Below are 15,715 nucleotides of genomic sequence, written 5' to 3' on the forward strand. Positions count from 1 at the left end.
CATTAATTTTGGATGCAAGATTAATTTGTTCTCGTGACCTTTCAGAATGATGATATTGAGACTGATATTAATAAACTGAAACCTAAGCAGGAGCTGGGAAGATCCATAGAAGAACTGAAAATGTATGAGCAATTTTTCCCAGAACTTTCAGAAAACTTTCAGGTAAAGTATATTGTTCCCAGGACATTTCTAGCCATGTCAGGCTGATTCTGGAATGTACTTTGATGTTCTTTTTTGGGTGGATAGTTCCTCTAGCCAAGTATCATGGGTCTGCAGTTCAGGCCCTACATATGTGAGTAGTTTATCCTAGGTTGTTTAGTTAGGTGTTATGGTTGCTTCAGTTTTACTGAGGAGGGGGTACTGTGGGTAGGTATAAAGGAAAATTGTTTTATGATGTCTGATTATTGTATACAGCTGAAAGTAAAACAGTGAAGAAGGATGTGAGATTTCTGAGAGTCCTTAATTGTATTAGGCATTTCCTCGAATGCTGTTCCCCTACTTAAAATAGGTAGTTAAAATATCTGGGCAATTGCATTGACTTTATTCTTTGTTTTTAATGAACTGCTGGTTATTGCTTGAAGGCCTTCTTGTAAGAGACAGACTTCATTGCTCTGATGCTTTATAACAGCTGTCACCTTTTAAATTACATTTAAAACAAGGAAAGACAAGTGTTTCTAATATACATGAAACTTGGGAACTGTTTAATTTTTAATAAGTTTTAAAATTATTTTTTCACCCTTGTTTTTAAAGGAATGGGACTTAGTTTCCAAGGAACCAAAGCCTTTTGTACCTGATGCAAATTTGAGTGGACCTATTGTTGTTCCTACAGCCAGTGAGGAGCACTCTGCTGAAGCAAACCCGTCAACAAAAGGAGCTACTTTAAAGGAGTGCAGTCTTTTATTGACAGAGGAATACAATAGAAGGCCAGCGTTTCTGGAACTACCAAAGAAAGATAACGTGAAAGGCAGTAGTTTACATCAGCAAAATGATCAAAGAAATATGCTTCCATCATGCCAGTGTCTAAGCCAAGACATTGTGAAAGGCTTGGACAGAATCAGTCTCCAGAACAGTGCAAAAAATGATCAAATGATCAGTACAGGGTGTGGAGCTGAGAAGGAAAGCAAAGCTAGCATTACCACACCTGCTTGTAGTAAACCCTGTGAGCATGTTTCACCCTGTGGAGGTAGTCTCTTTGAAGGATCATCTGTCCAGCTGGGAAAACTCTGCTGCACTGGAGTGGATTCAGAGGAGGAGGAGGATTCCAGATCTAGTTCATCAGGAGAACATGCCATGCTTCAAGTTTCTGATATATCACCAGTTCATGACTGTGATCTTTATCTTGAAATGGTGAAGGACACGAAGTCTATTCCAGAATACTCAGAAGTGGCCTATCCAGATTATTTTGGCCATATTCCACCCCCATTCAGGGAACCTATTCTGGAAAGGCGGTATGGAGTGCAGAGGTGAGTTACCATACTCCATTTTTTGTTGCTTCCTTTGAGAAACAGTGTTTAGGATGAGATTAACCTGATGATCTCCAGAGGTCCCTCCCAGGGGAGGGAGGGATCCCTCCCTAACTGTGGTTCTAATTAACAATCAATGTTACACTGTATGCTTGGGCATCTAGAACTGTTTCCAGTGAAAAGCAGTTTGAAGGTAGGTGAGTATGCATTGATCAGTGAAGAGCCATACAGAGGAACACAGTCTGATTCTGTTGTTGCCAATTCTGGAATTCAATTTCTAAATATGAATTTCAGTTCATATTTTCCCTTTCTGTCCTCCCATCATTTTCCATGTAGTTTGCAAAATAACAAACCAACCTACAAAACCCACCAGAAACCAAACTAAAAAATCCTCACCTGAATGCTCCTTTCAGGACTTAGCAAAGATAAGACACTTAATAATTGAAAGATTCTTCACCTCCTTTCCATGCTGAACTAAAAATCTGTCTTTCAGGGAAATGTAGTGGAAAAAGTTAAAAAATTAATGCACTAAAGTGTTTGGCTTTAGTGTTCACAGTATAGAAGAATTTAGAGTTAACAAATGCAGAAGATACACTTTGTGTTAGGTCCTGCAGAATGACATACAACAAAAACATATCAACACTATTATATTTCTTCACTGAAATATAATAGAAGATGATGAAGAGTTATGATATTCTTCAGAATAATTTGCAGAAGTGGTATGAAGAGCTGGCTAATATTACATAGTGAGTTACTGTAAAGACATGTGAGTACACTAGCAGAACATGTAGAGCTATGAGACCTTGCCACTTGCCTAATTATGAGACTGAATGCCTTCACCTTTATACTCATAACTATAACCAACTTAATGAGTTTCTTTGTATTTATATTTAGATATTAAAATGAATAAGAGATTAAGGGTCTTTAGCTGGTTGAATGAAAATCCTTCAGCTGTTTCACACAAGTAATGAAAAAGTGATCTTTGTAGTGAAATGACAAGTGCTGGAACACTAATGACAAAATGAACATATTATTCAGTGTTGAAGGAGGAGAATCTTCCCTAGCAGGTTATTTATTAGCTAGATTCAGCTGATTTAGAAGGGAGATAGTCTTGAGTCAGGAATCATCTAAGAACTGCATATAAGCAAATCTTGCAAACCCTTATGTATGTTTTTGTATAATTAATAATTCTGAATTTCCTTGAATAAAAAAAATTGAGTGAAGTCAGATACAGTTTGTCTCATTGTTAGATATAAAGTACTGGAAAATAAACAGTGTGATTTATGTTTTCTGTCCTGTAAGGGCTTAGTTACTGCTTATTTGGTAGGTCTTACTTAGAAATAAATAGTTGCTTTAATCCATCATGTAATCTGACAAAATATTTGTGGGGTCTAAGGTGTGACCTAATGGATTTTCTTCTTATTTTTATTTTAGAGCAATGTAGGATTTGGAATTTTTTTTTTTTTTTTTAGTCTTGCAATGTGCCAGGAGATTAAATATTTTTGAATTTGTGCTTTGGAGTGCTTTTTCTTTCTCGTTTAAATTTAGTAGCGTGTAATTATCACCAAATATCTCACTAATGGATTACTGTTAGGATAATTGAAATTGATTATAGTTGAAGTGTTTTATGCTACTCTTTTTAAGAAGAAAATTACAATATATTATATTTTACTATATTTACTATTATATTACTATATATTATGTTTTACTATATTTACAATATATTAAAATAGCCTATAAATTTGGTTATTTCTATTTCTTAAAAATTTAGTTGGGTTGGGGTTTTTTTCTGTGTACTTTAGTGTTTTCTAATCATCAGGATCCACAAAGGAGTAATCTCTAAGCACAGGGCTCAAATCAACAGTGTTGGTTCTATATTTCTTTTTCCTTTTAATTTCCTTTAAATAGTTTATCTTTGGGGTTTGGAACATGAAAATGTCTGCTGCTACTTCTCATGAGCATCTTGAATACTATTTCTTCTTTGCTTTCATCTACACTGGTTGTGATAACGGTATTTAAATGATGGTATTATTTATAAAATACTTACAATGGATTTTCATTGATGCATTTTGTCTTGGCAAAACTCCTGTGATATTAGGAATTGTTATGGCATTGTAGAGCTGAGGCATGCCAAGTTCAAATGAGTTTTCTAAGATCAAGTGTAAGGTTAAAAATCTGTAATTCTGTCCTGAGCTGAACCTATTCAGATGGATTCTGGTGAGTCAGCCTTGTCACAATCTTGTCAGTTGGACTTGAACTTGTGACTTCTTTTTCAGTTAATTTCAATTTAATACAATGTCCTAGAGTTGTGCACTTACCTTCTGTTTCTCATTTGTTAAGAGTATTTATTTTAATTAAATTGAGAATTTCCGGCCTGAATGTACTTTACCATTCTGTTTCTGTATTCTTCATTGTTAATCTGCCTCCTTTTCTTCTTATTGCAGGTGCTGTGCAAGCTTTTCCACACAGCTCTGCCACTATTTTTCATTCTTGAACTGCAGCACATTCTTACTTTTCCAAGCCAGGACCTAGATACTGCTAGTTGTGCAATGGTTTTATGCTCTGGATAGGCATTTGGCTGACATCACCAAATTCCTTCTTATTTGTTACGTAGTCGATAAATGAACCTGATCTCCAGAGGTGAAAAGCTGGTTCACTAACACACTCACTGTACAAGCTACTCCCTAAAACTCTTTAATTTTGGTAATGGTAGGATTCATTTAAGTTACTAATGTTATCAAGTGTTAAAACATTAACATGAATAATGTTTGAGTAATTTCTGCTTCTTTTATAAAGTATGAAACTGCAATTTTTCCTTCAGATAAAATCCAGTGAGGTGTGTGAATGAAAAGTGAGTTCCCTCACACAGATACTGGATTCAGGCAGCTCTGAATGCAAGTGTTTAAACTTAGCCTTGACTTTGTACACATAAGTGGGGGTGAAACTGAGGTCTGTCTGAACTATACCACTGTATTCATGTCAACTTCATTAGTTTTCCTGTATGAAGCAATTCCTCTTTTGTGATTGGAAACAGTAAGTGACAATTTAAGTGAGAACTCTGCTTTTCTTTTTTAGGACAAAAATCTGTCAAGACATTGAAAGGCTGATTTATCAAAATGACATTATAGATAGAGTTGTGTATGACCTTGATAATTCGAGGTAAGTTTTTACCTTTCTGTAAACAATATTCAAGTAATAATCTAAGCCAGTTCTACTTTCTCTGTGATGTGACTCATAATATTTGCAGCAGATTTCATACAAAGTTTGATCTGACATAACAGTGATTTTGCTCTCTAGGCTGTATTTGGAGGAAGGATCAAAATAGTTTCTGAATTGACAAGTGAGGACTAAAATAAAGCTATTTGATTTAGCTATGTTTGTTTTATTCATTTTGGTCCCTTTTTCCACTCACAGTTGCTCTATACCAGAGGAGGCAGATCTTTTGAAGTTTAATTCCAAATTTGAATCTGGAAACCTGCGCAAAGTTATTCAGATCAGAAAGTAAGATATTTCAACTCTACTTTTCATGGTTTAGGCCTTTTATTTCTGCTTCTTACGATCACTGATCTGTTTTTGTTAATTTTCAGAAATGAGTATGATCTAATTCTGAACTCAGATATAAATAGCAATCATTATCATCAGTGGTTCTACTTTGAAGTCAGTGGAATGAAAACTGGCATTGCTTACCGGTTTAACATCATCAACTGTGAAAAGTCAAACAGTCAGTTCAACTATGGTAAGATATGTTTCCCATTCTTTGAGAAGAAATATGTAAAAAAATACCTGTGGTAGTCACCTCAGCTGTTTCCTTCCCTCCTCCACAGGATTAGCAGTATTCATGTTGTCAGTTGAAATCCTTTATTTTAATAGTATTGCTAGAAAATGTTTTGATAGCTGTGGTTAACAAGAAGAAATGCAACTTAAACCAAAGGCTGTCAGTTTTTTAAATGAAGTTTTGTTATAAGTGAGGCCGAAGCAGAAGAAATCTACTGGTAAATGCAACTACAATTGCCTTAGGACCATTGGGCAGGGGAGGACAGCAACAAAACCTGTTGATTCACTCAGATCAAGAATTAATCCATTTTTGCATCGGGATAGATGTGAATGTTAGTGGCGACTTTCCAAAACAGTTTTGTCTTATTGATGGTAAGGAAAAATAAGTCTACTTTGAAATACTGGGGTTCTTAAGTGAACATTGCTGTCTCTAGTAAGTAGTGTTTGCACTGTGTGCCTCATTCAAATGTTTAGAAATGGCTGAAAATACCTTTCTTCCTCTTGTCTGGGGGTATGTATGTACTGTATGTCACTCAGCTTAAAACTATTTGAATTTTTCCTGATTTATATTATGAAATTTGTCCTTTAAGAAGGAAGAAATTCCTCCTCCCACCTCAGAAAAGCTTCAAACTTTTGTTACTGAGTAATATTGTATTCTCCTTTGTCATACACTTTCATCCCCATTGATAAAGTCCAAGAACACCAGGTAGTTTGACCAGTAGTAAGATGCTTTTCAGTTACTTACTAATCTTCATCAGTCAGTTTAGATTTTTTTTTATGTTGTGCATACTTAATAATTTCTAATTTTTTTCTAATTTTTAGATTTTTTTTTAACACACTGATTGAATCAGTCAGTGTGGTTGGCTGATAATCTAATAAATAATTATACTCAATTAGTATGCATTTTTTTCTCCTCTAACTTCATATTAAGTATTCAATGTAAGTATACTACCAAAAAATAGACTTTAAAGAGTTACTTGTTAAAAAATTGTCCTGAAACTTCAGTTATTTTTCAGTTATTTACATGAATAGATGATAGCATCAATTTTTTGTGTACTCTGTGAAACCTTTTCATAGTAGGAGCTGGATGGAGCGGAACTGAACACTGCTTGTAGTCTACCATTCATGCAAACTGTCCTGGTTTGAGAGGAAGTGAGTTTTTGGGATGCTGTGGTCAAACCAATAGGTGCTCAGATTTGAATATTGGCACCTGGCGTGGCCACTGAGGACATGGATACACCTCTGAGAACACAGCGGGGTTAAAAGCTGAGAACTCCCAGGGGGAAGCTCTCTCGGGTTCTGTCCGTGGAAGAGAACAGAGCTGCCCTGCCCGGCTGCGGGCTGGGCCGGGGAGGGGAAGCCACGAGGGCTGAGTGAGGTAGGCGGGCCTGGGACAGAGAGGGGAGGTGAAGGTCCCTGCAGGATGGAAGGGTGGAGGAGCCCTGTGAGACATCGGGCAGCCCTCCAGCCCCGAGGGAGAGAGGGAGGGAGGGAGCCTGTGCCTGTGCCACCTTGAAATTTGATAGCACGGCCTGGCCTGGCCAGAAGGAGGAAGGAGGTAGTGGGAGGGGGGCAGCGGCAGGGCAGCGTGGGAGTTCTGGACGGGCAGAGCCTGATATTTTAACCCTTTTCTTGGATGATGGAAACCTTACAAATGCTGATCCTCCTCGAGCTGAATGAGGAGAGAGATAGAGGTGGAATAGCAGGAACTGGGCAAGTGTGATGCAAGTTTGTGCAAGTGAAAGATGTCCGAGAGAAGCTGAGAAGAATCCTAGGTGGGAGGAGATGATGGAGTGGCCTTTGGCTGGACTTTTCTTGTATGGCCATGGACAGAACCATTTTTCCTGTGACACAGAGACTGCATTTAGGGGGAGGCAATGGCTCGGAGCCAAGAGAGCGCAGTGATGTGATGTGAAGGAGAGCGTGAACAGAGACGACGGGTGAGGAGGGTGGTGGTGCCCTCGATCTTTGGTGAAGGAGAAGAAGATGATCTCTGTTCTCGAGGCCCCTCGGCCCCAGGGGGTGAATTTGGGGGGGACAGATGTCCTGAAAGTGAGAGACTGTGCTCTTTTTGGAACTGGGCAAAGCACCCTTAAAAGGAAAACCCTCGAAGCAGCTCTGGTCCATGCGCAGTGGTGAGAGCACTGGGAAGATGTCACGATGGCAAATGTTCTCCGGGCGGTGCCACGTGTGGCGTGGAAACACAAGAGGTTTCAACTGTGTTTCCTGGGGAAGCCCATGGTGCAAGAGGGACTACTGTCTTGATGAACTGAGAATTGATTATCTGAAGGGTAGAGATGGACTGAGAGTTAGTGATCTGAGGGGTGGTAACTGAATTGAGAATCCAAGGCTTTGTCCTGCTGTGATGTATTGGGAATTTGGTGGGAGGAGGAGGAATGTTTGGAAGGTTTTCATTCTGAGTTCTGTGTGTGTTTCTTTTTTTAAATATAGTCGTAGGTTAATAAAGTTTTTGTTCCCTTTATTCCTAAGCTGGAGCCTGCTTTGCTCTATTTCTGGTCACATCTCACAGTAGACACCAGAGAGAATGTATTTTCATGGGGGCGCTGGCATTGCACCAGCCTCAAACCGTGACAAAACCTCACCTTTCATTTAAACGTTCAATTTTGGATTTTGGTCTTCCACAAATCTTACTCTTTTCTTTAGTTGTTATTTTCTGAAAATTAGCAATCTTTGTCTGGTTTAAAAAGCACACAGTACACTACCCAGACATTAATGAAAATGCGCTCTGATAGTGAGTGATTAAATAGAGGTAATTTGTAGACTTGTGTGTAAGTGTTGATGTGGTCCATTACTGCTAATATGTTTCTGTTTAATGGTGTTAAAATGAGATGCATTTCTTTTTTCAGGTATGCAGCCCCTCATGTATTCTGTTCAGGAAGCACTACTTTGTCGACCATGTTGGACTCGTGTTGGGACAGATATTTGTTACTACAAGTAAGTACACACACAGATCAAACATACAGCAAATCTTACACTGAAGATTAACATGAGGTACAGTTTTTGAGCAGAAATTCTTTTTTCTGCATTTGATAGTTCTGTTATTCTGTTGTGAAAAGGGGTTTTTTCTGAGTCACTACGGAGAGTAATATATGTGATAGAAATATACAAGGTCTCATTTTGTAAGCCTACTACTAATATTTAAGCTGTTAATATTTTATACTTTTCTTGGAAATTGGACACTGTTTCTGGGAAGCTTTTAAGGGAATGTATATATGCATGCTTACTTTAAATCCTATTAGTAACTTCCAGTAATACTGGTCTCATGGTCCTTGTGATGAGCCTTCTGTAATCTGTGGTGGAATTATTGTAGAGGAGTTCTAAAACACAGGATCAGATGGTGCAGCATATCAATATGTAATCCTTCTTGGTTGGTAGCTCTTTGCTTACTTTTTCTGTTTTTGGGGTTTTTTTTATTATTATTTTTTACTTGCTTTTGTTTGCTCACCTTTTATCAATGTAAATGAATGTGTGTATCACTGTTATAATAAAGTATCTTTAAAGCTGGTGGGAGCCTGTATTTAACCTGTATGTACATAGAAAAGAAATACAGTCACTAAAAGTCCTTCTGACTCTTAGAATGAGTGTTCAGAAATAATCAATAGTATGGAAAAAAATTGCTCTAATATGTGTATTACCTTAATTTTTTTGATTTAGGAATCACTTTTCAAGAAGTTCAATTGCTGCTGGGGGCCAGAAAGGAAAATCCTATTACACAATTACATTCACGGTGACTTTCCAGCACAAAGATGATGTGTGCTACTTTGCTTACCATTATCCATATACATATTCAACTTTAAAGGTGAGAAGCTGTATCTGTTACATAAATGAATATTTATAATATTAGTATAATATATCGCATTAGTGACTGAATTAATTTTGTTTCTTTTTATGAAGTTCAGAATGCGCCTCTCAAGGGAGAATTTTAATAATATTAGTATTCAGATTGACAAAATGTGTAGGTTGTTCTAATGAACAGTCCCGGGAAAAAGAAAATTGATGCTTACAGGCTTAATGGGTTTCCTGGGTATCACAAAGATGATTATGTGACTGGAGCATCTCTCTTATGAGGAAGGACCTTGAGCAGAGATGACTGAGAGGAGGCCTCATAATGTCTGGAAGTATCTGAAGCAGGGGGTGTTGAGAGGATGGAGCCAGGCTCTCTTTGGTGGTGCTAAGAACTGGGGCCAGAGGGAACTGGCACACACTAATGCGCAGGAAATTCCACCTGAACATGAGAACGAACTTCATTACTGTGCAGGTGACCAAGCCTGGAAACAGATTGCAAGGAGAGTTTGGGGAATACCCATCCCTGGGGAGTTCAGGCATTGTCTGGACACAGTACTGTGCAATATGCTATAAGATGGCCCTGCTTGAAACAGGGAAGTTGGACCAGATGGCCCAGTCTCGTCCCTTTCAAACTTGTGCATTCTTTTATTCTGTAATAATTGACTGGAAGCTGTGCTTCCAGTAGAATTTGAATTTGATGGAGTGTTTGTGTTTGAGTTAAATGACTTGTATCCTGCATACATATATCCTACATATACTTTTTGATAACTAAAGCTGCTGTACCTAAGATAATAGATCTTTTTAGATTTATGAATTGTCTAAAGAAGTCTTCTGAGGCTTTTAAGACTAAGCAAAAGTCATTTGGCTAGAGTGTCTCTTGTTTGCCTCTTTCACAGCAATAAAAGCAAAGCAGAGGATTCAGTGGGCAGTGTATAGCAGCTTTAAATGAAGCTTTTCACTAAACTATGCCGGCTTTTGACAGAAGTACCTGTTAAGAGCTGTTATAAGTAACTGCTGCTTCCAGCAGCTCCTGGTCCTGGAGGTTCCTCCTGCCCACCTGGTGCAGGACAGCCAAGGTACCTGGGGGTCTCTGTCCCAGGCTGATGGACATGGCTCCTGCTTTCCTGTTTGCTTATATATTCACTAGCAAGTCTGAGTATGTATCCCAAGGAGACAAAGAGACTTATGCACACATACTTGTGCATGCCCACTCCTGCTGGGCAGGGCTGGCTCCACAGACTGGCACAGACAAGGCACACCCTGTGTAACAGTACTGTGACTTGAATAACAGGTGCAGACACCCCATCCTCCTCTGCAGTTGGTGTGGATTGCTGTTCACTAGTAAAAGTATAAGCCGGCCTACTCTGTAGAATCAGAAGCAGGTTGTGGAGCACTGGCATGGCCCATCCATGCCACAGGTCTGCCTCGATCCCAGGTCTCTCTTACCTGCTGTGCAGGCCTCCAGTTTGCAGTCTAGTCCAGCCTGATGCTCACTAGCAAACAGATGTGTGCACTTGTGCACTCATCTCAGAGGCACTCTGCAGTTGTGGCTCTGCCCAGATGCCAGCATGGACTGTCTGCCTGCTCGATACCCCTCGCTTGACCTGGGGCCCATACTATCTGGGTAGTTTACCTTGAAGTTTACTAGCAAGTTTCATGTGTACCCCCACACACATCGGCTGCAGGGAAAATGCATATGCTTACCCCCCACCCAATCCTTAGCAGCTGTTACCAGGCACATGGTCTTGGAACCTGTGTTCCTGCTTCAGGTTTTGTCACTGAGAAACTCAACCCTTATGGTCCCACCAGATGTGTTTTGATGGACACACTGTCCTTGCCTCAGAGGCTGGCAGTGAGACATCCCCTTGCTTCTCTGCTGACACCACTGAGTGAAGAGTGCTTACAGCTCCAACTGCTGAAATTTGCTTTGATTCCAACAGTAGCTGGGACTTGGGACACATAGCCTGTGGTACCCACAAAGATGCTCCCAAGAGGTTGGCTTCTCCAGCTACTGATGCTGAGACCCTTGTGCATTCCAGCTGTTGACCCCAAATTGACTTACACCTGTCCTTTTAGTTGCACTAGTCCACACAGCATTTGGATGCACAGGGTAGAGAATAAGGCTGCGCAGAGATGGCTAAGGGCATACTGTAGGAATAAGGTGTTTGAGTTTTGAATGGTACCACAGCCCCCTCTTGACTGTCCCAAATTACACCGTTCTGCTTGTTTATCAGGTGACTCTCAGGTTCCTACTTGTTTATCAGGTGACTCTCTCCAGGTCTTTGTCTGTAGGTTCTTAATGGCCTGTTCAAAGAGAGACTGGTGACTTTGGTCTTTGCTATGGTTTCCGTTACATCTCAGCTCTCTGTTCCCAGTCTTCAATTCCTTATTACCTCTTTTTGCAGCAAAAAAGGTCCCTGATCAGATAACCTTAATGAAACAGAGGTTCTTACCTTCCATATACCCTTATAGTACCATCTGTGTACAATAATTTACCCTCTTTTCCTTCCTCTTTCTCAAAGCAGTTGGAAAACCAGACTCTGTAAAGAGAAGTCATCAATCAGTCAATAGAAAATGGTATTTCATGGTCAAAATTATCCTGGAAACTTGAACATTGTTTAGAATATCTAAAAGAAAGATCTGTTAAATAGTACCTTTGAAATACGCTGTCATATGTGACTGCAAAGAATTTGAAGTATTTTTTCATTATTTTTGGTATGAAGATGCATCTTAGGAAGCTGGAATCTATGCACAACCCTCAACAGATATATTTTCGGCATGATGTTCTCTGTAAGACCCTGGCAGGCAACAGCTGTCCATTAGTCACTATTACAGCCATGCCAGAGTCCAGTTACTATGAACATATCTGTCAGTTCAGTAAGTATAATTCTTCTTTCTTATCAACTGAAAATAATGTAAAACTAGGTATTTATAGAAAAAATTTAGTCATAGTCTTAACCACTATGCATTGTAAAAATACCGATGTAAAATAAGAGTAATGAATTTCGTGAAACTGAGAGGCATCAGTATTCAGGATTTGTTTTGTATTTAATAAATACTTACTTGTGGTAGTGAAACAAAGGTATTTATGTCTTTAAGAGTAAGAGTATATATAGTGTATATATATATGTAAGAGTTATATTAATGTATTTTAAATTTTTGCTGTATTTTTAAATTTTTGCTGCTGGGTTTGTACATTGCATTTTGCAGACGGCACTTCTTGGAAAAGAATAGCTTTTTTCTTAAAATGCTGAGGTTATTAGCTTGTCAAGAAAATCTTTCATAAAGCTAACATCTAGCTACTGTGATTTGAAGTGAGCTTGTGCTGTTTTCTGATTTGTTTGTCCACCTCAGTATTTTTCTTGGCTATTGGGGAAAAAAGTAATGACATTGGAATCATAACTGCCAGCTGATCAAATTTTAAGCTGCATGGTGATAGTTCTGTAATTAGCAGTCCTTTCAAAAATGTTGTGGCAAGCTCTATCAAAAATACCCATACTCAGTAATACTCAACTTACAAATGTTTTTTGTATTGTTAAAAATGCAGTGGGCTATTGGCTCTTTTTCTAATCAACAAACTGTTTACTTAGCTTAAAACATACTTTGCAATTTCTGTGGATATCTCTTTTAGGGAATCGTCCTTATATATTCCTGTCTGCTCGTGTGCATCCTGGAGAGACTAATGCAAGCTGGGTTATGAAGGGAACACTGGAATACCTTATGAGCAATAGTCCAAATGCACAGTCTTTACGGGAATCTTATATTTTCAAGATTATTCCCATGCTCAATCCAGATGGTGTCATCAATGGGAAGTAAGCATATATTTAATCACAAATATTTAACCTGTACTCTAATTCTTTGCATCAATATTTAACAATAAACAATCTAAACTAATCCTGCAAAGGTGCAAATGCAATACGTAATGTGATAAAAAAGCAACTGACTCTTGCATTATTGCTAGGATTTTTGGCTTCTTAAAAGGCAGTTACATTCCTTCACAAATTTCAGTTTTACAATAATGTTTCCAGTTGTTCATGGATGATAATCATTCCTATGTGATTTGACATGAAATTTTAATTTGTGGATTTTTGTAAGAAGGTTATATGAGACCACACCTGCATTTAGAAAAAGCTAAACAAGTTAATGGTCTACATGAAAAAAGAAAGGGCTTTATGTTTGAGAAAGCCTTTTACATAATTTTTTTTAAAAGCTGGGAAGTTAATAGGTGTGCAAGAGAAAGGGTAATAGAGTATCCTGGTTTGGTTGAAGTTATTAACAGTAATTATTTCAACATTTTTCTCCATAAATTTAAGGAATATTTCAGGCTTGTTGAAACTGCTATGAGTAAACATTGAGCAGTTTACATTTACTTGGTTGCAGGGAATTCATGTGAAATGGAAATTTTGCTATGTTGAAGTTACAGTTTCTATTCATCTGCTATAGGTACTATTTTAAAAGGTTTTGTGAACAAATTAATAAAAGTAAAACTAATTACAGATTTCAGTAGAACCTTGTCTTTATATATGTAAAAGAATGCTTATACTAGAATACCTGTAATTAAATAATTCAGGATACAGGGACAATTAAGAAGGCTGTCCCAGCAGACACAGTCTAAAGGTAAATGCAGTGAAAATGACTGCATGATCATGAAATCCTGCAAATTTTGAAGTTCTTGCTGGTAGCTGACTGAATACAGAGGTGATCTTTTTGTTTCCTGGGTTGTTTCAGGTTTTTTTGTTCTTGTTTTTCTCACATCTCCTTGCCTTCTAACAAATTCATCATTTCAAGTATTAGATTTCTAGTTGACATTAGTCTCTAAATTACCAAAGACACCAAAATTGTAAAGATACCATATGTTTGAAATTACTGATTTTGAACTAGAATTTGGATGGAATTGTAAGTCTTCAGTTTCAACAGCAAATAAGTAATATTACAGTTGGCTTTACCTAAGAGGCTACTTCTATTTTATTTTTTTATTTTCTGTAACATAGCTTAAAACACCCCAACTATTTCTATTATTTGGCATGTAAGAAAATTGAAGTTTGTTTCTTGCCAGACTCCTTCCAAAGAAGCACTGTTGATGAGGAAAACTTGAGGTGGGGGGGAGGCTTATTTAAAAGTATGATAATACAGACTACATCATGCGTTTTTCCACCCCCCCCACAATAGCCACCGTTGCTCTTTAAGTGGAGAAGATTTAAACAGACAGTGGCAAAATCCAAATCCAGATCTGCATCCCACTATTTACCATGCTAAAGGGTTACTGCAATATCTGGCTGCTATAAAACGTTTGCCTTTGGTAAGTATGTGTGTGTAAGCAATTCTGAATCTTTTTAACTTTGTCTATGTAGCTAGTCTATAAATTAAACATTTTGATATGGTTGTGTAAACAATGTCACACTTAAATTTTACTTGGAGAACTGGTCTTCTGCAAACCTGAAGATGTAAATCTGTTACATTGGCTAGGCTAGAAGGTTAAATCTTCCTTAGATGAATCACACACTTCTTGTTTTAATGAGAGTTAATTATAGAAGGGCAACAGTTGTTGCCTAATTCTTTGGAACATTCAACAGTGCTAATAAAAAAATGTCTTTCTATTACTTTCTTAAAATTTTGATTCCATATGCCTTGAGTTTATTTTGCCAAATGATTTCTTATAGGTCTACTGTGATTATCATGGTCATTCTCGCAAAAAGAATGTATTTATGTATGGCTGCAGTGTCAAAGAGACAATGTGGCATACAAGTCTTAGTGCTGCCTCTTGCGACCTGATGGAGGACCCTGCTTACAGGGTGAGTTTGGCATTTGTACCTTTTATTTGGCATGGGTGTGGAACATCCTTTTCAAATAGTATCCTGATCCTATCCTATGCAAATAATGACTCTCTAGCATAGGCAGACTTATTTAAAATCACCTACTATTTTTAGTTTGTGAGTGTACTTCAAAGTACACTTCATGAAGCTTTAAATATTATACATAGAGTGCTTTTTTTTTTTTTTTGCTTCTTTACACCAATATTTACTTTTTTGTTTGTTTGTTTAATATTACTTTTATGGAAATTGATGGAAAATATGCTTGTATGCTTTTATAATTACCAGATTAAAAAATAAGTCATTGAGGCATGGCGAGCAGTCTTCTAGCAACAAGGCAAAAAAGAAACTGAATTGTTCTGAGAAGTACTTATTTTTGTGTATGGAAATATGCAAGATTCCTTTTTATTTATTCCTTTATAAAAAGATGTGTAGTTAAGACATGTGCCCCTAATTAGGTATATATAATAAACTTGCACAAACACATCCTCTGCATTGTATAAGCTTTCAAAAATGCAAAAAATTTAGAGAATTATGTGTTTCTTGGAGTGTTACCTGTTTCTTCTGTGTGTCCCCCTCACATTGCTGCCTCATGGGAACTGCAAGCCTGTGTGATCTATAGGTGTGCAGGCTCTATGTTTTTTGAAAAGATTCAGAATTAAACTTCCAAAGCATGTGAATGCATGTTAAAACACTTGTTATGCATCCTTGAGTACAGGTGCTTTCTGGGTTTTTTTTTCCTCTTTAAATCTCCCTCACAAAAAAAAAAAAAAAATCTTTGGCTTCTTGATTTTCTTGTGTGATTTCCTGGATGTTGAGCCAGATGCCAATCATGTCTGCTACTCTAACACATTTATGTGG

General features: G+C 37.8%; 1 protein-coding gene across 12 annotated transcripts in view; it reads left to right on the plus strand.

The window, feature by feature from the left end:
- Positions 1-15,715, plus strand: part of AGTPBP1 (ATP/GTP binding carboxypeptidase 1) — a 71,515-nt gene that overhangs the window by 33,186 nt on the left and 22,614 nt on the right. For 11 of the 12 annotated variants that reach the window (XR_009490257.1, XM_059873123.1, XM_059873120.1 and 8 more), the window contains 11 exons: positions 46-162; positions 751-1,463; positions 4,539-4,622; positions 4,878-4,964; positions 5,051-5,199; positions 8,105-8,192; positions 8,913-9,057; positions 11,768-11,921; positions 12,676-12,856; positions 14,214-14,343; positions 14,705-14,836. Coding sequence is in view for 11 of the 12 variants with exons in the window: in XM_059873123.1 (XP_059729106.1) it covers positions 46-162; positions 751-1,463; positions 4,539-4,622; positions 4,878-4,964; positions 5,051-5,199; positions 8,105-8,192; positions 8,913-9,057; positions 11,768-11,921; positions 12,676-12,856; positions 14,214-14,343; positions 14,705-14,836 (1,980 nt within the window). In the remaining variant the exon portion in view is untranslated. The remainder of the gene's footprint in view (positions 1-45; positions 163-750; positions 1,464-4,538; positions 4,623-4,877; positions 4,965-5,050; positions 5,200-8,104; positions 8,193-8,912; positions 9,058-11,767; positions 11,922-12,675; positions 12,857-14,213; positions 14,344-14,704; positions 14,837-15,715) is intronic. The other variant, XM_059873129.1, reaches the window with a different exon arrangement.

The sequence above is a fragment of the Haemorhous mexicanus genome, chromosome Z (genome assembly GCF_027477595.1).
Source record: "Haemorhous mexicanus isolate bHaeMex1 chromosome Z, bHaeMex1.pri, whole genome shotgun sequence".
Lineage (NCBI taxonomy): Eukaryota > Metazoa > Chordata > Aves > Passeriformes > Fringillidae > Haemorhous > Haemorhous mexicanus.